Raw genomic sequence first — 23,388 nt, 5'->3', positions numbered from 1 at the left:
TTCCTTCATAAATGCCCATAGTGCCTGGGAAATTCCAGTGATCGTCATTAAACCAAGATTGCGCATCAATCTGCACAAGGGGTTTACTGTTTAGAAGATTAAATTTGATTTGAATTGAACACTGCTCACAGCATAAGGACTGCTGTCAGTCTGTCATAGCGTTGATTAGTTGTGGGGCACCTTGCTGCTTTATGGATTTTGCATTCGGTGACTCAGGATCCCCATTAGGAAGAAAGCATAGAATGAAACAGTAAGAGGCATTAATGGCACCACCCTCAACTTTCATTGTGGAATATTGCTTGGAAAACATAATCTCTTCTCATTTCCCACTGACTATGGCTATGTGTGATCTTTGAAAGTGGACATAATTTCCACAACCTCAGCTTGCAGTTGTCCTTCTAATCTTGGCATCTTCATAACTCTCCGATTAACTGCCAGAAGCAGGAAATAACCTTCAATAGTGAGCATTGTGCACTCCTTTGTTTCCTAGGGTCAGTATTACCTAGACTTCAGATGTTAATTTGCTTGGCTTTGGAGACATAAGCCAACGTTGTATTCTAAGAGCTTATTGTGACTTTACTAATGTGTTTAACAAGACAGGGGCTGATATTTTATCACCCTACTAAATGTATGATTTTTTTCATATGACTGGTTTCAGGTGTCCAGATAACCCACTTGCACAGTTAGCCTTTTCAGGATTATGTATACATCAGACATTAACTTGCTCGGCCTTGCATATGTAAGATCATGGACTTCATATTTCAGAAGCTTACTCTGCCTTTGTTGATGTCACTCAGTCAGTCAAAGATTGTGTTTAAGTTATCAAACTAATCATAAAAGTACATCTAAAACAAATTACAAAAATAAAATTCAAGGCAAACCATATGCAGGGTTAAAAGCCTTAAGGAGGCGAGACACATTTGGACTGAATGTTTTATCAAGCCACTCATGAGCTACATACTCTCCAGTATTTGTAAAGTGAAATAAAGTGCATGTGCAGGTTAAAGAAATTACATAGTTTAAGATAACAGTTACCAAGTGGCATACAGAGACACATATAAAAATTATGTGGTACAATTGACTTGAAAAGAGCATTAGTTTCCTTCAATTAATAGCACATTTTAAAACTGAACAGATATGTATACAATTGGATGGGGAATCAAGCGGCTGCAAATAGACCAATGCGGCCCTATATATTCTAATGCCCCTGGTCCTAATTATTGGGATTCAAAACCTTTTAGTAAAATCAAGATACAATTGACAAAAAATGGTGAGATGCAAAAGACTTGGAGGCAAAGTTGCATCACAGGAGCATAGCAATAATTTAGAGATGGATCGAACTGACCAACAGGAAAGCTCAGGAGCCATTTCACAAAGCACAATGTGAAACGGGTAAGTACCATTCTAGCCCATGTATAATCAATCCATTCCAAACATAGTGCCAATGGAATGGTGCTACATAATCCAGCATACTCTCCAACAGAGGGATTGATAAGTTTGTGTCTCTCTCTAAAGCACCACTTCATGAATTTAAATGAAGTTTTCACCCAAGCCATATCAGTTCGAGCCATAGTATCAGGCTCGGGAAAAAAGTGCAGATTTCCCAGACATGTCAACTCCATCTTTATATAATTGAGCCAGGGACTATTCAAGCCTTTCTCACAAGAATGGCAGTCCTTAACAATTTCCCTGTGGAAGGAGGCAGAGGGGTTAGTCCAAATCAAGCACCACAGAAGCAGGGGTGCCAGACTACATAGTCTAACCCCAGCTCTTGGTGCAAGATTAAAGTGGAGAACACAGGCGGGACACCCAAAAGTCTCCTAAGCACCCTGTTTTGTTCCCCCTGGAAAGAATTTGTGTTGATGTACCCCTTAGATGCCTGACCTATATATCAGAATTGGTAGGCACTCTCTACTATAGACCTCTAGTAGGGGAGCCACTAGTTTATCCCCAATGCTCTTGGCAAGATTAAAAATGTACCCTGCAGAGCTAACACATTTCTAGCGGGCTTTGGCAGTACCAAGGCCCCAGTTGTCCCTAGCATCGAAGACAACGCCCATGAAAGAAAAGTCTAGGGTGAGGGCAATGGGGTGACCTTGAATTGAAAAACTCCACATCTTTGTTTGTCAAAAATTGCAAGTCATAATAAAGGTTTTAGATTGATTTGTAACAAGTCTAAGAGACCCCATAAAGGTGACAAATTCTTGTTCTAGGATGTTAAGACCATTAGGGGTTAAGACATTGGTATGACCATTAGAGGCATCGTCCAGGTACAATAGGATGGGAACCTTTTTTTAGCCAACAGAGGGGTTGTCAGATAGTTTAGAAGAAATGGCAGCACATAAGCCATTGATATAACAAAAGGGCTGGGATGCACCCCTGGCGTACCCCTCTCCCCAATCTAAAACTATCTGTCCGCTCTCCTAAACTAGTCTCCCATAACTTGGACCTAACCACACTGTTGAAAGTACAGGATAGGTCCATAAAGGCCAGGCAGATTGAGCTCTGCATAGCAACAGTATATTTGCTGATCAACAGATGTAAGTTCAAGCATTGCTCCATCATGCCAATCCCCTCATGGAAACTATGCTGCACCTCTGACAAAATGTCAAATTCCCTGACCCAGACCAAATGGCGTTCCAGTACAACTCTCCCCACCAGCTTGACCGCTGAATCCAGTAAAGATATTGGACTGTAACACCCCGGGGATTGTGGGTTGCCCTGTTGCACAATGGGCATAAAAACAGCAGATCGCCAAGATTGAGTGATGCCCGTCTTGCTGATGCCATTGAAACAGTTACATAACAGGGAAGGCCATAGATTTGTGGATAATTTATAAAGATCTATAGGTACCCCGTCGGGACCTTGAGCCTTATTTAGGGGGCTTTTGGCAATGGCTTCCCTGACGTCAACAATTGTGAATTCCAAGGCTAAGGAGGTAACCACCTGCTCCTTGGCCAGCTGGGCTAAGGTCTCAGACCCGTAGTCCACTTTAAAGTGGTTAACCCAGGCTTCTCGGCTAATGGTGATGATGACAGTATTTGATTTTACACCCACAATTTTAATATTTGCCACCACTGCCCAAAAAGGTCCTAGTGTCCTTCAACCTGACCAACTTTCCCCAGGACTCATTCTGAAGCTTTTGTGCGACCCTATAATCTGCTCTCCACAGTTGGATTTTGAATGTGTCCCAGGGTCTCTCCTTGTGTAAGCATGCAGAGGCCTTTCTGTAAACTTGGTCTCATATACCCCTGATCTAGTGGGTTTTAAATGCCGCTGCTGAAAACTAAATGAAGCATAGCAAACTGTTTGGACATGGCCCATTGATCATCAGTAGGGGTAAGGCAATTAAGCACCATGGGGAGATGGTTCAAGCATAATTCTTTTAAGAGGATACTTAGGTTGGCATTTCTCCATTCCAGACAAAGGCCCCGAGTCTTAGTAACTAAAGGTTGAGATGTCACACCTTTATGACTTCTCCCCCTCCAATGGATATATAGACCAAGGCATAGGGGATTGTGGTCACAATAACTTTCACTGATAGCAGCCCTGGACACCCTAGATAACAAATCACAGGAGATGAATATGTAATCAATAATGGAGGAGGATTCCGCTCTTTGAAAGGTGACTTTTGTCAGATAAAGTGGGTCGCAAAATTCATTAATATTAATGAAATCCAACATTTTTATTGTTTGAAAAAAGGACATAACCCCCTTATCGCTAGGCTGCCTTTCACTCCCTATGCTAAGACAGTCAAACATATGAGATTTGTTTTCCGACAGAAATAACCCCAGTTTAACATTAAAATCTCCACCTAGGATAATTTAATACCCTTTGTGTGCTGAGACAAAATGGGTTTCAAAGCCTAATATAAAATCAGACAACACATTAAGATTAACAATATGGTCACATTCAATGTACCCATTATAAAAATGTATTAAAATGTTGCTCAAACCAGAGGGCCATGTAGATAAAAAAGCTTGAAACAAATTACTACTAGAGGGGATTGGAGATACTACATTCTCAGGTAACTTTGAATCAAGCCATTAAACCAGCCTGAGCCCTACCCGATGTAAATAGAAAAGCAGGAACAATATGGGTATAGTAGCCAACTACACTAATAGCCTCTGTGGCCCATGTCTATTGGAAAAAAACAATATCATACTTGCATATAAGTTGGTCCCATTCCTCACAGTCCATTTTACTGGCAAGTCTGATAATATTCCAGAAAATGATGTTAACTTCATGGGCAGGATCCACAGAGACGGTTACGTTTACCTCGTTGGGTTACAAAGGTAGCTCTTTATGATCCAAACACTGGTGTGTTCCCGTGATTTAACATGCCGTGAGGGATACAGGGTTGGGCAACTGCGGGGTCCAAACCACATCTGGCCCCTTCTAAGGGGATCAACTTAGACAAATTACAAGTACTGGGTCAGTCATTTTCTGTCAGGTCACCCAATGAGGAGAAATGGTTATAAATTGGAAGATTAAAAAGAGGCAGTTGAGGTGCCATGAAACTAGTTGAGCGCGTAGTCAGGTCTCTATAAAAGAAGCCACAGGTCAAGATCTAAGCACTGCTGCTTTTAATTAGGCCTAATTGAGATGCCCTAATTAGATCACTGGCACCCTTAGGGCTTCTAAAAGTGACGATGACACAATCCCCTTGGAGTTCTTTGTGCATCCTCCCAATCCACCCCTCCTTTCTTGCCATGAGAACCTCTGCAATAAGTAACCTTATGGCCGGGAGAACTCATTGATTCAAATTTATAGCTTTATTATTAAGCTCAATGGTGGACTCATTTGTTTCAGGGTGCAACTTAGGGACATTTGCCATGACTATGATATAAAGACAAAAAGATAATGGATGGAATGCTGAACAATGTCAAAATTCACCCCCAGTCAAAAATCTGGGTTAAATCTATCATTTCTTTTCTCTCAATGTCGTTCCCGTTTGGACCAGGGGATATTCAAATTTGCCTTGACCCTGCTCCCCATGGGAGCAGTCCAGCCCGAACTGTAAGGTCAGGTCCTCATTGAACCGATAACAAGCTAGCCTGGCTGATGAGGGATGATACCCCAAAACTGGTCCCAGGATGCCTGTTTTCTGGTCAACTGAGGACCTGGCCTGACAGAGTCAAGACTGATTTGCATATGGCTGGGTCCAAACTGAAATGGCGTGGCTAGCAAACAATTATGGATTTAGGCCCAGATCTGTAACTTGGGGTGAATGTTTGTCAATTTTCACCATTCCATCCATCATCTTTTTGTAGTGCAATATTCAAAAATAAACTCCCAAAGTGGAAGTTTGAAAATCACATAACTTATGACCCTGGATGTGGGGTGTAAATATTTGATTTTTTTTTCTGTTTGTGACTGCCACAATTTCCCTAGCGGTGACAGATAGTGAAAAAGATGCTAGGCAGCCGCCCTATATAAGGCTGGCAGTATGATGCTCTTACTCTAATGATCATCACTCCGTCAGGCATTGGAGTAAGCTTTCTGTCACCTTGGCCAACAGGGTCACCAACAACAGAAAGCTGATGATCCACTGGGGTAGGGCAGATAGATTGACCATTTGGCTGACAAATTACACTGTCTAACAAATGCTAAAGCAGTTCCTAAGTCTTATGAGACTAGCTTCAGAACAATCTGAGGGTTGAGATATTTCTACCATTCTAATTTAACTGCTATGGTGTCTGTGTTTTTTTACTGTTTAAGGCAGGAGGAATGTAAAGCCAGTGGATCAAATGTGGGGGCTGAATCCCATTTCCTTTTAGGACTGTTACGCTTTACTCTGATTTCCTTTTTTTGGACCAGATCAGGGATACCTAGATCTCTACCATTTTGGATCTGCAGGGGGTGTATAATATGGTCAGCATCCGGAACAGGCAGAAATGAAAAAGTCTTTAACACCTGGTATTGGAATTTTTAATAAATGGTCATATTCTTGGATTTGAAATGGCCTTGCAGTTTCCGAGCATTTTCTTGAAGATATCTTCTGTGACCTACTTGAATTGGCATCCTGATTTTTCCTACACCCTGGAAGAACACTTCCCCACGATAGGATGTTGCTGTGCTGAAGACAACATTCATGATTTGTTAAGGTGACAAAGAGTCACCATTGACACTTGTGAAGAGATGTTTTTGAGTTTACATATCTTGAAAAAGGAGGGATGATCAAAAGATTCAAGCTGTCAGAGACTAGCCTATTGAATCAAATGTTAAGGAGATATGACTCCTTTTGGGATTTGCAAACTGTTGTAGGCAGTTTATCACTGGTCTTTCCAGTATTGTGTTACTGTTAACCACTCTAGCCCATTTGGCCATTCAAGGCATTAGGATGCACCCAATACCTCTTTCATTTTACAACATCCTGACCAGTCTCTTCTGTTTGTTGTGGAAACGTATGCCTCATCCTCTGCCATTGGGGCAGTACTGTTTCAAAGTCATACCAAGACACAAACATTCCACTCCTTTGCACCCTTTTGAAGAACCTGAAGGACTCTAATTGCTGCTGAGAAACATTACACCATGTGCACAGTCACCTATTCTGGTTTCAGGCCCAACCACAGTACAGAAACAGCATTCATTCCCATTACAGACGACATCTGCATGATCCCTGACAGATGAGTCATGGCAAACCTCAATCTCCTGGACCTCTCTACAGCATTTGTACCAACACCCACACTTAGAAATTGGGTTGTTGTTGATTGGGGTGTGAGCACTGGCCAACCAACAGCCAGAATCTCGAGGGGTGAACCTGAAAAAGTCACTAAATTAATCTGTGCTGAACCATGGATAGCTTGGCACAAAAAGCAGTCTGGCTTAATTTAGAAGCTATGTGTAAAGTATTTATGCAGCACGTAAATAGTAACAGATTTTTTTTAAAAGCACAAGAAAAATCCCACACCAATTTAGACAAACAGAGTACATTTTAATAAATTCTTCCAAACCAAAAATAACAAAAATCCAATCAGTAGATCTGGAGTTACTAATTTTTAATTTTCTTTTTTCAAAGGAGTGCCTAAAAGATTAAAACTCCAAATGCAGACATTTAGTTTCGAGAAACTGTCTGTACTGTGATGGAGTGCGGGTCGGATACAAGAAGTAGATTGGGTCCGGCCAGTGCTTATCTTCGGACTTATAAGAATTTTCAAGAAAAATGTTCTGAGAAGGTAAGTTTTAGGAGGGCAAAGCGGAAGACAGAGTCTGAGGATGGACTGTCGTAATCGGGGAGCCTCTGGATGAAGTTGCGGTAAAATGTTTGATGTTTGTACTTAGTAACTTTTTTAGAGGTCGATAATCTCCAGCAGGACACAGCTGTAGCCCAATTCAGTTTCAGCAGGTCTGATACCAATTTGGCGATGGACCGCTGAACAGAATTTGCTGCTACAGAGAAGAAAGTAATGGGAGTAGCCACGAAACAGACCGCAGAAGCACCTTGGGCGGATTGACGCACAGGCTGGTCTCGGTCTTCCATCGGTTCTAGGAGCAGTTTTTACCCAAAAATGTTCCAGGTCCCAAATTTGGGATATTGGCTATCTGGGAATCTTTTTTAGCACCTCAACCAATGGTTAAGGACTGGTGGGACAACAATTGGGAGTTCAGGTGTCCCTCAGGCTGGATCCAGGTGCAGGTTCAAAATTGTGGGAGCCTTTTATGTCTCTGTGGCTCTGAACAGGAAGCCAGCAAACTAGCTATTGAAGTCACTATTCCTGGGTTCAGGTTAAGTAGCAGAGCTCAAGCAGCAGAGCTGGTCTCTGAAGGATCAAGGCAGGCTCCAGGCAGCAACGCAATAATTCCAGGTACAGCAAAGCAGTCTTATGGAGTGCACAGTAAGCCAAAGTAGACTGCAGTCCTCTGAGCGTCCTTCCATAGGCCCAGAAAGTAAACTGAACAGTGGGTCTGAGGGCCAAATGTTTATACATATTGCCATCTTTGAAGTTAGAGGAACTTTTTTTATAGGTTTCTCTTTGAAGTGCTTGGAATGTCCTGGCTCCTCCGCCCTGGCTCCAAGCTGGCTGCAGAGACAACATGGAGATGTCAAGCCCTTTGTGCTAAGGCAGAGCATAGCCTATTCAGTTGCAAATGGGGCTGTGCTCAGCTCCATCCCCCCATTCTACCAGCAGAAGGCCCATCCAGGAACACTTAATCCTTCTATTATGTGACTGTCTGGGAGGAATTCACAAAGTCTAACTACTAGTCACACCCAGACATGTGATTCCGGGGAGGCTGCACTCTCTAAGTGGACAAGTTCTGGAAAATGCTAGCTTTGTAAAAGTGGCATATCATAATTAATTTGAAATCTGACTTTACCTTTAAAGAGGATTATTAATTACAATTTCATAGATACCAAATAGGAAATGCTTATTTGTTGCCAATCAACAGTTGGCACGTAGGCCTCATAGTAGTAAAACATTAATTTAGAGGTTTTTCACTAACAGGACATGTAAAACTTAAAAGTGCATGTCTAACCTTTTAATTACAAGGCACCATGCACTATGGGCTACCTAGGCCCTACCTTAGGTATGACTTATATGCAATAACGGGAGAATTTAAGGCTTTACAAGGGGGTTATATTGGCAATTCGAATTGGCAGTTTAAACTGCATTCAGGCTGCATGGGGATGACACAATACGTGCTGCAGCCACACTAGTAGCATTTAAATTACATCCCTAGGAATATGGTAAACCACTCTACAAGGGACATAAAACTAAATTAAATGTGCCAATCATGTATAAACCAATTTTACCATGCGTAAGGGAGCGAGCACAAGCACTTCAGCCCTGGTCAGCATTGATAAAGTGCCCCGAGTCCTGAGGCCAACAAAAACAAAGTCACAAAAAAGTGGAGGGTAAAGTCAAAGTTCTGGAGATGACCCTGCAGAGAGGGCCAGGTCCAACACATCCAGATCAAATGCCAGGAGCGTCATATAATTATAGACAGCAAACAGGAGATGGCAGTACAAGTCAATGTTATCACTGCATCAAGTCAATGCCATCATTTCATCTGGCTCTATATCCTGAAGATGCTGAGGAAGATATTCAAATGGCTGCTAAGCAACACTAGAAAAAGGGTTACTTATGCCCTAGTCACCAGGAATTTGGACTACGTGAACACTGTCCATGTCACAATCACCGAGCAACTCACTGGAAGACTACAAATCGTCCAGACATATCCTTAACTTCCCACACAGAACTCACATCGCACCGCCTTTTAGGGAGCTCTACTGGCTCCTGATACACAAATGAGCTCATTTCAAACTCCTCACATGCTCCTTCAAGGCACTACATAACTTAGGCCCCACCTACCTGAACAGCTACATCTCCTTCGACCAACAACCCATACACCTCTGCTCCACAGGACTCCTACTTGCACACATCCCACGCATATACAGAGCCAGATCAGGAGTATGGATGTTCTCTTACATCACCAGTTGTTAGACCTGGCACCTTGGCGTGAGTCTCCCTTCCACTTTTTTGTCGCTGTGCCTCATGTGTTTTGCTGGTGTTAGCTGCTCAGAGCACTGTGCCACTGCCAACCAGTGACACAGTGCAAGTGCTCCCTATTTAAAATGTATATGTTGGTTGGATTCCATGATTGGCTTATTTGGTTTACTGTCAGACCCCAGTAAAGTGCACCAGGAGTGCCAGGGCTTGTAAATACAAATGCTGCTGGTGGGCTTGCAGCACTGGTTGTGCCACCCACAGAAGCGGCCTGGTAAAATGTATCTAAGGTCTGCCATTGCAGAGCCTGCGTGCAGTCTGGTACTGTCATGCTGACTGGGTAAGTGCACACACTTGCCAGTCCCTAAACCTTCCCTTAACTTCATATCAGTCACCCCTATGGTAGGCCCAAGGGCAGGGTGCATTGTAAGCATAAGGTAGGACAAGCCTTGATGTGTGTGGCATGTCCTAATAGTGAATTACAGCCATTTTTGTTTTTCACTATTGTAAGGCTACCTGTTCTCCATAGGCCAGAATGGGCTGTTAGAATTGTTACATTCTATGATCCTAACAGACCCAGGGAACATGGTAGAAATTCGAGTTTAGTATGCCTGAACTCAGAATAATAAAATACATCTTTTAGTGAAGTTTATTTTAATATTCTGTGTTTGCAAATACCACTTTTAGAAAGTTGGTATTTGCTTGCTTGACCATTTCAGCCCGCCTCTGCTGTGATGTGTATCTGCCTGTCTGGTTGTGTGAGTGACAGGGCTAGGAAAACCCAGAGGGGCAGGGCTAGGTAGCCTGGTGGTGAATAGGAAGATTGGCAGTCAGATGGGTGGGAGGAGTACACCTGGGCTCTGAATAGGGTTGTAATCTGCTACCACAATGCTAGCTCCACCTACTGCGGAGCGGCTGATGTCTCTGCCCTGCACCCTGAATAGAAAGGCAGAGTCAGGTCAACAGAGTGCTCAAGAACTGGTTTGGACTGGGCAAAGGCCCCTCAACCCCAGAGGAACAAAGGAATTAGGGGTATAAGTATTGGGACCCTGCTCCCAAGAAATTAGATCCTGCTGAAACAAGAAGAACCTCTGCCCAGAGGAGAAGGAACTGGGAAAGCTGTAGGAGTAACTGTCCCTGACCTGGGGGATTGGCCTGCAGTGGTTGCCTTGCTGCTGAAGGAGAGGAGAAAGACTGCTAAAGACTTTGATTCAACTTGTGCTTTGAAAAGATCTCCAAGGGCTTGAACTGAGCTTGCCCCCTGAACGAATGCCAGGACCAGTGGACTTCACCCCCAGCTCCCCAGAGTCTTGTGGAAGTGCCTGCTGCTGTTGTTGGGCCTTCTGAGAGACTGCGTGTCGCAGAGAGCTGGAAGCGTGACGCAAGGAAGAGAAGCGTGCCACCGCCGGAGCCGCTGTCGTCGCATCTCACAAAGGGTGTCGCTGCTGCAGCATCGCATCGAGCGGAAGCGTCTCGCATCATTCCAGAAGTGTCTCGCAATGCCGAAGAAGCGTGCCGCCATCGCAGCCATCGTAATTGTCGCATTGCACCGCATCCAGAAAAGCGCCTCGCATCCACAGAGAAGCGTGCCGCCGTCGGAGCCGCTGTCGTCGCATCTCGCAGAAGGGGTGTCGCCGCTGCAGCATCGCATCGAGCGGAAGCGTCTCGCAACGTCGGAGAAGAGTGCCGCTGCCAAGGCCGCTGTCGTCACATCTCGCCAAAGGTGACGCCGCTGTAGCTGACGCATCGAGTCTAGCCTTCTCGCAACATCGGAGAAGCGTAACGCATCAGGAAGATCCCGTCTTTATTTCTTTTGCACCAAGAACTTCAACGCAACTGCATCGCTGCAACACCTTCGTTGCCCTGCGTGTCGCATCTAAGGTACATTGACTTAAAGTGTCGCATTTAAGAACTTAAGAGAAACTAAGCAATCTTCTACCAACTAAGCAACCGTATTGTGTATTTTTAATCGTTTAATGGTCTTGTGATAATCCTATATAAAGAATCCTTATTTTTAATATAAATACCTGTGTGGTGTCCATTTGTAATGTTGTCTCTTGGTTACTGTATGTGTTCACAAATGCTTAACCTATAACGCTCTGAGATAAGCCTTGTCTGCTCGCGCCAAGCTACCTAGAGGGTGAGCAAGGGGTTGTTTTAGTAGTGTAACCCCTTACCCTGACTAGAGGAAAGGTCCCCTGCTTGTCACAAGTACCTACCTGTGCCAACCAGAGAACCCGGATTCTAACATTGGTGGTCAGCGGTGAGGATTCTGGACTTGCATTTGTGACTCATGTACAGTAATTGGTGAACACTACTTAGTGAGTGCAGACTTTAAACGCAACCAATACTTGTTGGTAGATTTCTTTTTGGACTGTCTATTTTTGAGCACTGCGAAGCTTTACTATGGTGGGGAAAGCAGCATCCATAGTCTCTGTCAATACAGAATTTGAATGGGAAGAAGAGAAACTGGACAGCTACCCGTTGAAACAGCTAAAGTTCTTCTGCAGGAAATTTAAAGTTTCTACAACTGGATGTAAAAACTAGGCAGAGTTCTACAAGGCGCTGAGGGCCTGGGTAGAAGCAAGGAATGCCATTGATGATGAGGATGCAGATGAGCAGCTGGATGGGCCAGTGGGCTCAAGAGGAAGGAGAAGCCCTTCCTCTGCTGGTAGCAGTGTGTCTACTAAGAGTATATCTCCAGTGGAGCTGGCAGATAGAAGAGAGAGTAGGATGCACAAAATGGAAATGGCAAAACTCAAATTGAATGGGCAGCTGGAGCTAGAGAGCAAGAAACTGGCTCTGGAAGAGAGAAGAATACAAATGGAGCATGAAACAAAGTTGAGGGAATTAGATCTGAAAGCTAAGAGTTTAGAGTCTGCTCCCTCTGGTGGCAGCACACCGTCAGTGCAGACAGAATCAAGGGTGTACATACCCAAGGATGTGGTTAAGGAATTCTTCAAGAATGATGACATAGGGCAGTGGTTTAAGGCCTATGAGGTAGCCATGTCTTCCCACCGGGTCCCTGAGAAAGATTGGGGAGCGGGGTTGTGGGGACGGTTCCTTAGTGAGGGGCGGGATACACTGCTGGATTTGCCTTCAGATGATTATAATTCCTATCCCCATATGAAGGCTGCTTTGATGTCTAGGTATGGGTTGACCCCTGAGTTGTATAGGCAAAGGTTCAGGGGTTGCACCAAGATTCCAAACAGTACGTATGTTGAATATGTGACTTTCTTTTGCAGAGCACTGGATGGTTGGGTGAAGGGTAGCAAAGTTAATGATTTTCAAGGGCTTCTTGATTTAATGGCATGGGAGCACTTGTCCAGTAATTGTTTTCCTGAGCTACGCCAGCACCTGATTGATAGTAGGCTGACTAACCCTAGGAAGCTTGCTGAGGAGGAGGACCGCTGGGTCAGTACCAGGGTCCACAAGGGTCAAGTGGGAGATTCCGCCAAAGGTGGGCAGGGTCCCCAGCAGAAGAGTGGGGGGGACAAGGGTAAATAGAGGGAGTTCCAGAAGAGGCCCCAAAGTAGTCCCCAAGGGAACCAAAAGAAAGGTTCTCAGCCTCCCCAACCCCAGAAACCGACAGGGGCCCCGACAGGTACACCTGTTCAGAAGGGGCCCATCAGATGTTACAAATGTGGTAACATGGGGCATTTTGCCTCTGATGTGAAATGTCCATTGTTTGGTAAACCAGCACCCACTGGTGCTCCATCCCGGCAGGTGACTAGTGTAGCCCAGGGGGAGGAGATGGGTGTCCAAGGTGGGTGGGGTCCCACAGAGATGTCCCTGGTCTCATTAGGAGACCGTGAAGTGGTCCCCCAAACCCAGCTGCCTGAGAACACTAAAAAATACAGGCAGTGGGTGACCATAAATGGCCATAGGGTTGAAGCTCTCAGAGACACAGGAGCCAGTGTGACGGCTGTCAAGCGCCACCTGGTGTCTCAGGAGCAGGTTGTCCCAGGAGCATTCTATCCGGTTGTTGCCGCCGACAACACCGAGAGTCACTGCCCAGTGGCTCAGGTTCCCTTTCAGTGGGGGGGTCTCTGGTACTCTTCAGGTAGCTGTGAGGCCCGCAATGCCTGTAGACTGTCTGTTAGGGAACGACTTGGAGAGCTCACCGTGGGCTAAGGTGGAGCGGAGAGCTCACCTAAAGATGTTGGGTATGCCGGATTGGGCGTGTGTCACCACACGGTCCATGGCAGCCAGTAGAGGTACTCAAGAGGTCCTGGAGCCTGAGAGGGAGGCCCAGGGACCGGCCTTAAAGAGAAGGAGCAGGGGGCGCGGGAAACTGGCCCCTGAAGTTCCCACGGTCCAGGAGGGAGCAGACCTTGAGGGGGATGCCCTGGAACCTACAGGGGAACAGATAGCTGAACTGGGGGACCTGCCTGAGCTGACCCATTGGCAGCAGGAAGGAGGACCCTCCAGGGAAGAGTTCTGCAGGGAGCAGAAAGAATGCCCTTCTCTTGTGGGTATGCGGCAGCAGGCTGCAGACCAGGACAACGGTGATCAGTCCGGAACACATTTCATTTACTGGGAGAACGACCTCCCGTATTCTGAGCCTAAGGTTGCTGAGCCTGGGTCAGCCCGTGTGCTGGTGGTACCCCAGAGCTTCAGAGCCTTCCTACTGGGGCTTGATCACGATGTACCCTTAGCAGGACATTTGGGGCAGGACAAGACCTTTGAAAGGCTTGTCACCCACTTCTTTTTGCCCCAAATGCGCAGTAGTTCAGATGCTCACTGCAGAACATGCCAAACTTGCCAGGCATGTGGGAAGAGTGGAGGGAAGCAGAAGGCTCCACTCCAACCATTCCCTGTGGTCGGTACCCCATTCCAGTGAGTGGGGATTGACATTGTAGGGCCCCTGGATCCCAGGACACCGATGGGCAATAGGTTCATCCTGGTCCTGGTGGACCATGCCACCCGGTACCCGGAAGCCATCCCTCTGAGGACAGTGACGGCCCCCGTGGTGGGACGTGCGCTGATGGGAATTTTCTCCCGAGTGGGATTCCTTCTAGAGGTGGTGTCTGACCGAGGTAACAATTTCATATCTAAATATATGAAATCCCTTTGGCAAGAGTGTGGTGTAACCTACAAGTTCACCACACCTTACCACCCCCAAGGAAACGGGTTGGTTGAGAGATTCAACCGAACCCTAAAAGGCATGATAATGGGCCTGGAAGGACCCATGAGGCGTAAGTGGGACGTCCTCTTACCATGCCTCCTCTTTGCTTACAGAGAGGTGCCACAGAAGTCTCTAGGGTTCAGTCCCTTTGAGCTTCTGTATGGACACCCAGTGAGAGGACCTCTAAGTCTGGTCAATGAAAGCTGGGAGCAATCTCCCAGGAAACCTCCCCAGAATGTATATAGTTACATGCTGGCCTTCAGAAACCAGACTAGGCGTTTCAGGGAACTTGCTGAGGCAAACCTGGAAGCCAGCCAGGAGGAGATGAAGCGGTGGTACGACCAGAATGCCACTCTGGTAGAGCTTCAGCCTGGACAGAAGGTATGGGTCTTGGCCCCAGTGGAGCCCTGTGCGCTCCAGGATAAGTGGACCGGTCCCTTTGAGGTGGTGGAGCGCAAGAGTCCGGTTACCTATTTGGTGGACCTGAAGTCTCCTAGGAACCCCTTAAGGGTCCTACATGTCAACCGCCTCAAGCCCCACTTGGAGAGGTCCCAAGTGGGCATGCTCTTAGCAACAGATGCTGGGATGGAGGAGGAGACCGAGCCTCTTCCTGACCTCCTGTCAGTCAAGGAGCAAGATGGGTCAGTGGATGGTGTCATCCTCTCTTCCACCCTGACCCCTGAGCAACAGAATGATTGTCGCCAGCTGCTGGGACAATTCTCTGACCTGTTTTCCCTGGTTCCCGGTGTCACTGATTGGTGCGTCCATGATGTGGACACTGGGGATAGTACACCTGTGAGGCACAAGGCCTACAGGGTGACTGACAGGGTAAGGGCCTGCATCAAGGAGGAGGTCTCCAAGATGTTTGCCCTTGGGGTAATTGAGTCTTCCAGCAGTCCTTGGGCCAGCCCAGTGGTCTTGGTCCCAAAGGCTGCAGCGCCGGGAGCCACACCCGAACTCCGGTTCTGTGTGGACTACAGAGGACTCAATTCAGTCACCAGGACTGACGCACACCCCATCTGTTAAATGGTAGCGGCAGTTGCAGTCGATAACCTTTCAAGATTTGCCCGGCGGTAATCGCCTCTTATACCATTCAATGATTTAACCAACAAAAGAGGCAGGCGGCGGAGACTGGAAGGCAGGAAACAAAGTTTTATTCCGTCGGAGTAGAACACATCAGATCAGACAGCAAGGTATCATCACGAGGTGCTCTAACCACATCTCTGAGGCCTGGCCTCTTATACACAGGTTTATGACTTTATTGCCGGTTTATCATACATGGCACATTCTTGAGATCGCTTTGATACATGAAAGAACATCCTCAGAATCCCTACTTCAAGCTTGTTCCCACACATATCTACAGTGGAAGTCCCCACCCCACTCACAGTAGGAGATGGCTATCACACAGCTGGACATTCCGCCAATTCCCGGGGGTCGGGTCTCAGGGGGTGGGGGGGGCCTTGATCTACTGTAATCCCTTTGATGTGGGGTGTTTCCCTTACAGTAGGGGCAATAAACTGCATCCGCAGGGCTAGGTGATGGCCTGGGATCGGTCCGGACAATCGGGCACAGAGGAAGGGGGTTATCAAAGAGATGTATGACCATGTATGGGATGTCGGTCAGGCGTGGGATGTGGTTCCATGGCAGGGTCGCGCAGAAGGAGAGGGTTTATGGCCCGTGTATGAGAGAGCGGGGGTGGTCAGCGCGTGGGGGGGATGTTCGCAGCGCCAGGGGGACGTGCTGGCGATCGACAATGAGCAGGGAGAGAGGCCATGGTGCCTAAAATGACTGCCGTGTGTTTTTGCGTGTGGTGCTGGGGAAAGACAAGATGGCGCAGATAATGTTCAGATACGAACTAAATTTCCACAGTCCTCCCTTTTAACATATCTCGCCAGCTTGCTTAGTTCGGATCTATCCCCATAATATTACGCATTTCTACCTCATACAAAGCTTTCATACGTTCGGCTTCAAAGTCCAGAGTCTTAGGACAGATACAGTTCATAAAAAGCGAACATAAAGGTGGCAGACACTGAATCCCCAAGCAACATCCACATAGTATCACAATCGGTATTAGGATAAATGAAAACAGCCTCCATCCCCAACTTTTAATAGTGTCCCAAAACCAACTTCCAAGTGACCATCCTCCTTGCTCCTGATGAACCCTTGCGGGAAGTCTGTGGAGGTGTTCAATTGCTTTGTAGACTGAGGGTGAGTTATCCGGTACGTAGGTACAACAGCTGGACCCAATGATGCGGCATGCTCCTCCACGATCAGCCAGAACCACATCTAGAACGAGGCGGTTCTGAAGAGCCACCAGGCGGACGGCTTGAAGCTCGGCGGTGTTGTTGGCGAGGATGCCAGCCGTAATGTTCATCGCCGTTTCGACTGCCTGGGTTAAGTGGCGGATGGCACGGCTGTTTGCCATTGGACCCCAGAGTGGAACAAGTCCCTTTACTGCATCCAGGAACTGTGCTCCGGTGGAGTCGGCTTGTACAATGTCTTTGGCACGTTTCTGTCGGTGATGGTTTGCTGGAGCCACATATGTCGGAGGAAGGACAAAAGCGATGTAGCAGGTGCCTCCCCAACCTTTCGGAAGCCAGGTGTAGGCCTTAGTACCACAGACGAAGTACATATTTGGGGAGGTAACAAAGGAGGGTGGATCAACTGAGTCCAATGTTCGGGTGATGAGGCAGGAGCTGTGGCCCACCAGCTGCGCCCCCAGGCCTTCGAGGCACACGAGTCCAGTGATGTTGATGACGGATAGGGCCACTGTTAGGGTGGCGGCCGTCCGTTTCCGGAGGTAAGAGAAGGTGGGTCTGGCTGGGTCGTTGAACACCTGCATTTCAACTCGTTCTTTGGCAGGGATGTCCATGTGAAAGGAAGTGTTTGATCTCAGAGGACAGAAGGGAGCAGAAGTTTTTCCAGTTTTGTTCAGCCAGAACCCATGGTAGAAGTGTGACACAGTTTTGCCGGAAGTGGCATTATCCTTGTAGCTTTCTTGCAGGAGGATTAGCCAAGCGAGGCAGGAGCCATGGACCGAAAAAGGTGAAGGGATGAAAGGGATAGAGTGTCCGGTGGCATGTGGTAGTAATCCACAGATCCAGCAATTTGTGGCATTGGCGGCAAGATTGTGTTGGTGGAGCAACTGCACAAAAGAGTTATTCCAGAACTCCTTACGCCTTTCTCGGAGTTGGGGTGAAAGTGAGATCAGATGGTGTTCTTTCATGGTGGTAGGTTGAACGGTGGTCAGTAATGTCCTATGAGCAGGTGCGCTCTCCTCTACGATCCAGAAGGTGACCACGAGGAGAAGGCAAAAGAGAAGGCTAATGAAAAGTGCAATAGTCTTTGAGCTGTGCATTTTGTCAGTCTTTGGATTTTTGTAGTGGATCTTCGGACGTCCGGTTGCTTCCATCATCTTCATGTCGGGTGCTTCCATCACCTTCAAGGGACTTGGTAGCGGGCAGAGCCACATACTTTGTTTAGTTTCTCTCCTGGTGGCCTTTGAAGTGGCTAGGCAACCGCTCTGAGATTTCAATTTAGTTTGTGGTCTGCTTAGCCGAAGTTCCCTCCTTTCGTCATAGGTTATACCCTTCTTTGGATGGCACAGTGGGATCGGGATATTTCATTAATTCAAGTGTCTCTGTATCCGGGCAGCGGCTCAGGGATGGTCGGTCTTTGTCCAGAAGTTCCTCTTGGGTGGTGATGTTGTCCGTGGTCGTCAGGGTCGATGATACCTTCTTGCAGTGGTGTGCATGCAGCCAATTGCGCTTCCCCTCTACTCGAAGAGCTGTTCGGGTGGTGATCAGGACTTGTAGGGGGCCCGTCCACCGGGGTTCCAGACTCTTGGTGCGCTGGAAGTTACGCACTAAGACAAAGTCACAGGGTTGGATGTCGTGCCCGGGGCCCCTGGAAACATCGGGAATGGCTTGCAGCACCTGCTGATGGATAACAGACAACGTTTTAGTTAGGTTGTACAAATAGTCGGACATGAGGACGTCCGGGACGTCGTGGATGGATGTTGGTTTCGGTGCAGTCCAAAGGTTCATGGGCCGCCCGAAGACGACCTCGTAGGGGGTTAAGTGGTGTTTGGTGGGGGTGGAACGCATTGAAAGCAATGCTAGCGGGAGAGCGTCTGGCCATTTCAGTGCTGTGGTGGCAACTATTTTGGCTATCTTAAGCTTCAATGTGGCATTATGTCGCTCGACCAAGCCTGCAGATTGGGGATGGAAGACCGCATGGAACTTCTGTTTTACACCCAGCCCCTTTAAGATGAGTTGGATAACCTCGGCTACAAAGTGGGGGCCGTTGTCGCTCCACAAAATTCGACAAAGGCCGTACCGGGGGAAGAATTCTTTCAGTAGTACTTTTGCGGTAGTCATAGCGGTGTTGTCGCGGGTTGGGTAGGCTTCCACCCACTTGCTGAAGGCACACAACGACAAGTACGTACTTCAAACCTTGGCACCTTTCTAACTGGATGTAGTCCATTTGTAGGACTTCAAAGGGGTGATTGGGAACCCCAAACCCTCCCCGGGGTACAGCAGTTCCTTTCCCAGGGTTGTGTTGGAGGCATACCAGGCATTGTTGGACCAGACGTTTGGCTGAGTCTGGGACTTTGTCATTGTGCCAGACTTTGGAGATGAGTTCTATCATGGGGGCGGACCCTATGTGTGCGGGGGAGTGTGCCATGGTCAGCATGGGGATCAAGTATGAGTCAGGTAGCAACCATTTGTTCGAGTCTTTAGTTCGCCAGCAACCGTCATCGTCCTTCAATCCCACCCGTGCCCATTCAGTTAATTCGTGTGGTGAGCTGGCTAATTGGATGTCCCTAATCGTTTCCCTAGCATCCTTCCATTTCTCAGTTTGTGACCTGGTCACGTACATACGGGTCGTGGACCTATTCTCGGCTGTGGTTCGGGCAGTAATGTCAGCTAGTGCATTTCCCTGTCCTATAATGTCTGTCACCTTCTTGTGTACCTGGCATTTGATCACAGCCAGCCGTGTGGGAAGGAGGACTGCTTTGGTCAGGGCAGAGACTAGATCTCCATGTAAGATGGGTGTGCCATGTGAAGTCAGGAATCCCCTCTCTTTCCATAGGAGCCCAAAGTGGTGAACTACCCCGAAGGCGTACTGACTGTCTGTGTAAATGTTTGCGGTAGTCCCTGTTGCTAGGATGCATGCTCGTGTGAGAGCGATCAGTTCAGCCGCCTGCGCGGATCGCTGTGTGATGCGGGCTGTCTCTACAACTGTTCGGGCTGTGGTGACTGCATAGGCGGCTGAGGTGGTGCCATCGGGGAGCTTGATGCATGAGCCATCTACCCACAGTTCTCCGTCAGGGTCCGGGAAGGCAGTATCTCGAAGGTCAACCCTACTCTTGGTCTGTTCGTCGGTGAGGGTCACGCAGTCATGTATAGGGGACGCATTGGGGTCAGTGTCAGGGAGAGGTAGTAGAGTAGCTGGATTCAGAGTGGTGCATCGTTTTAATGTGATGTGGGGTGCAAGCAGAGTCAGTTCGTAACCAGTCAGTCGTGCGCTAGTCAGGTGTTGAGTCTTGGTCTGGTTCAGGAGGGTGTCAACCGCATGGGGTACCAATACAGTGAGGGGGTTCGAGAGCACGATCCCCTCACTTTGCCGGATAGAGACAGCAGCGGCGGCTACTGCTCGAAGGCAGGCGGGCAAAGCTCTGGCTACAGGGTCAAGAGTGGCAGAGAAGTAGGCACAAGGGCGTTGTTTAGGACCTATGGACTGGGTTAGGACAGACAACGCGCATCCCTCCCTTTCATAGGTGTAGAAGGAGAAAGGTTTAGTGTAGTCTGGGGTTCCTAGGACTGGTGCTGAGCAAAGGGCATCTCGTAATTCTTTGAAGGAGGATTGGCATTCGGGTGTCCAGGGGAGAGGGAAGGGGGCATCTTTAGCCAACAGGGAAAGCAGAGGTTTTACAATAAGACTGAAGTTTGGCAACCACTGTCGACAGAAGGAGGTGAGGCTTACTAGAGACCGCACTTGCTTCTGAGTTTTGGGAACAGGGGTTTCTAGGATGGTTTGAATTCGGTCAGGTGTAAGTTTCCTCCCGTCCTTGGATAGGAGGTGGCCTAGGTATGTCACTTGGGGTTGGCAGAACTGTAACTTCTTCCTGGAGACCTTGTGACCGTTCTCCGCAAGGAAGTGGAGGAGGTGAATGGTGGCTGTGACAGCAAGTGGAGTGGTGTCGGCCGCCAAAAGAATGTCATCGACGTACTGTATTAACACCACTCCATCGGGTAATTGGACTGCATCTAGTTGTCTCTTGAGGGCTTGCCTATAAATGCTGGGACTCTCACTGTAGCCTTGGGGTGCCCTACAGAATCTGTACGAGCGGGCTTTTAAAGTGAAGCCGAACAGGTAGCGGCTGTCTGGGTGGATGGGGATGGAAAATAATGCGTTCTTGAGATCAATAACAGTAAAGGTGGTGGCAGTGGACGGAATCAGGGTGAGGATGGTGGTGATGTCTGAGACCACGGGGTACTGAGGTATGACTACTTTGTTAACTTCTCATAAGTCAACAATGAAGCGGTATGCTTTCTCATCTCCCTCGCCTTGCTTCTTTACAATGGGTAGGATAGGGCTGTTGCAAACATTACTGACTACTTATTCTACTACTCCTGCATCGACTAGGGACTGGATGATTTCCACCAATGCCATCTCGCCTTCGGGCGATATTCGATACTGTGGAAGCTTTGGGAGCACTGCGTCCGGTCGGACGGTTATGTGTACTGGGTCGATCACCATGCGCCCTACATCTGAGTCGGTTTTTGCCCATAGATGTGAGGGTAACGTGTCGAGTAGGGACAGGTCAGCATCGGTTATAGAGAGCATAAGTCGTGTGCGACAAGGTCTGAACAGATCTGGGTTATCGTGCAGGATGACTCGAACTCCGTCTGGGGAACATCTGATGGTAGCTCGGAAATGTTTTAGCAAATCGAGTCCCATAATAGCATCGGGGGTGTTGGAGGAGAGCAGAAAGGTCGTGTCAGTGGTGTTATCTTCTAAGTCAAAGGAGATTGGTGCTGACAAGGGGTTAGTGGAGGGCGTTCCATCGAAGCCTATTGAGGTTACGTGTGAGCCAGACAAGGGTGCCCTAGGAATCAGTCGTTTAGATAACGCACTACGTGTCGCCCCCAGTATCTACCAGAAATGGAGACTTTGTGCCCAAGACCTTAGCAGTGACGTAAGGACCTTGCTGGTCAACACGGAGTTCGACTGGATCCCTCCCTTGCCCCTGGCGGTCGTATGCAAAGTCATGGGTGCTTTCGTAGTCGGACTGCTGACACTGGTTTTGTCGGGGCGATCAAAGGTGTTTGGTCTGCCTGGCCTGTCGTTGATGGCGTCGTTCGTGTACCCTCGTCCCTGTCCTCTACTTCTGGGGTCATATGCCATGTCTCTGGTGTCCCTATTTTTGTTCATTTACAGAAGGACCGGGCACTGGGATTTCCAGTGTCCGAACCCTCTACAGAAGGCACATTGGTTCCCGTCTAAATCTCTTCGTCCGGTGTAGGGTGCAGGTGTATGGTCTCTAGGGGGTAGCTTTCTAGAGGCGGTTGGTTGGTAATTCCCTTTAGGGGGCTCCCTTCCTATGGTCACCCCTTGCAACTGTGCTATCATTTCCCTCTCCTTCAGTTCCTTTTTCTTTCTCTCGGACGCCCTATCGTTCTCATTCTTTTGGTGTTCGTAGTATTGGGCCATCTGCAGGATTGCTGCGGGTTTGGAGGCTGCCCAACTACTCTCGCTGGTCTGTAGCTTCTGGGAGACTTCTTGTGACAGACCCTTCACATAATTCTGGACAAAGAGGTGATGTCCGGTTGCAGTGGTCATGTCCTGGCCACTATAATCGGAAAACACGGTCTCGAATCGAGAGAAGTATTCAGACACATCCTCCTGGGGTTTCTGGCGACAAGCCGTCACTATCGACCAGTCTACCTTTCTTTCTGGGATTAGAGTCTTCAATTTCTGTACAATCTTGTCTGGGAGCTCCAATATGGCTTTCGGGGGTTTCTGTCCCGGTTCTCGCTGTTTGTCTATGGTATCGAGTTGTACCCAGGTATATCCGAACGGCTCAGCGTGGTCGACTTTCCGGATTTGCTTCCACACATCAGCCGGCAGACATAACCCGAAGAACAAGTCGATATCTGCTAAGGTCATTATTGTCGAACCTAAGGCTGTACCTAGTTCGGTGTAGAAGGCAGTCGGGTTCTTTCTTAAGTCGGGTAGGGTTTTTCTAAAGGTCAAAATGTCTTGTCGGTCCCATGGCTGGTAGACCCAGTTATATACAACCCTTCCCTTCGCATCTTGGTGGTTGATGTCGTCATGCGTTCCCTGACCTCGTGGGGGGACCCAGTAGGGGGCGGCTTCTTTGATGGGCATCATGGTATCAGCCCTTCCTGTCTGGGGTTCAGTCGCTATGGGGGTCTCTGCTTTGGTTGTCTGTCTGTGCTCTTTAAGGTGCCGGAGGACCTCGAGTGTACGAGTGAAGAGGTCCGTCACATCGCCCTCTCCTTCTTCCCCAATGTCTACCTTCCTATATAGGGCCGCTAAGCCTTCGGGACCTTTATCGTGGTACCTATCCTCATATGTATTCAGGGCGTGATAACAAAGTCGTACGACAAAGTGTCGTCTGCGGTTGTCAGCATACGAGTTATACACGTCTGTTATATACTCCTCACTTTCCTTTCGCTCTACCAGTGTCCTTACTATCTTATCGATTCCGGCTCGTTCATCCTTTGTTAGTCGATTCATTCTGGTGGAATCTTTCTTTCTCATCTCAGGGTCGTCTAACGT

At 47.9% G+C, this 23,388-nt stretch overlaps 1 protein-coding gene across 4 annotated transcripts in view; it reads right to left on the bottom strand.

The window, feature by feature from the left end:
- Positions 1-23,388, bottom strand: part of LOC146821754 (endogenous retrovirus group PABLB member 1 Env polyprotein-like) — a 137,523-nt gene that overhangs the window by 91,705 nt on the left and 22,430 nt on the right. The window contains exon 3 of one of the 4 annotated variants that reach the window (XM_085612797.1): positions 15,715-18,515. The exons of 1 other annotated variant lie outside the window; for it this stretch is intronic. In XM_085612797.1, coding sequence (XP_085468923.1) covers positions 16,478-18,049 — 1,572 coding nt within the window. In that variant the 5' untranslated portion in view covers positions 18,050-18,515 and the 3' untranslated portion in view covers positions 15,715-16,477. Of the gene's footprint in view, positions 1-15,714; positions 18,516-23,388 lie in introns of those variants that run through there. 2 more of the 4 variants (XM_085612795.1, XM_085612796.1) reach the window with 2 other exon arrangements.

The sequence above is a fragment of the Triturus cristatus genome, chromosome 6 (genome assembly GCF_964204655.1).
Source record: "Triturus cristatus chromosome 6, aTriCri1.1, whole genome shotgun sequence".
In the NCBI taxonomy this organism is placed as follows: Eukaryota; Metazoa; Chordata; class Amphibia; order Caudata; family Salamandridae; genus Triturus; species Triturus cristatus.
This window is presented reverse-complemented; position numbering and strand designations above follow the sequence as displayed.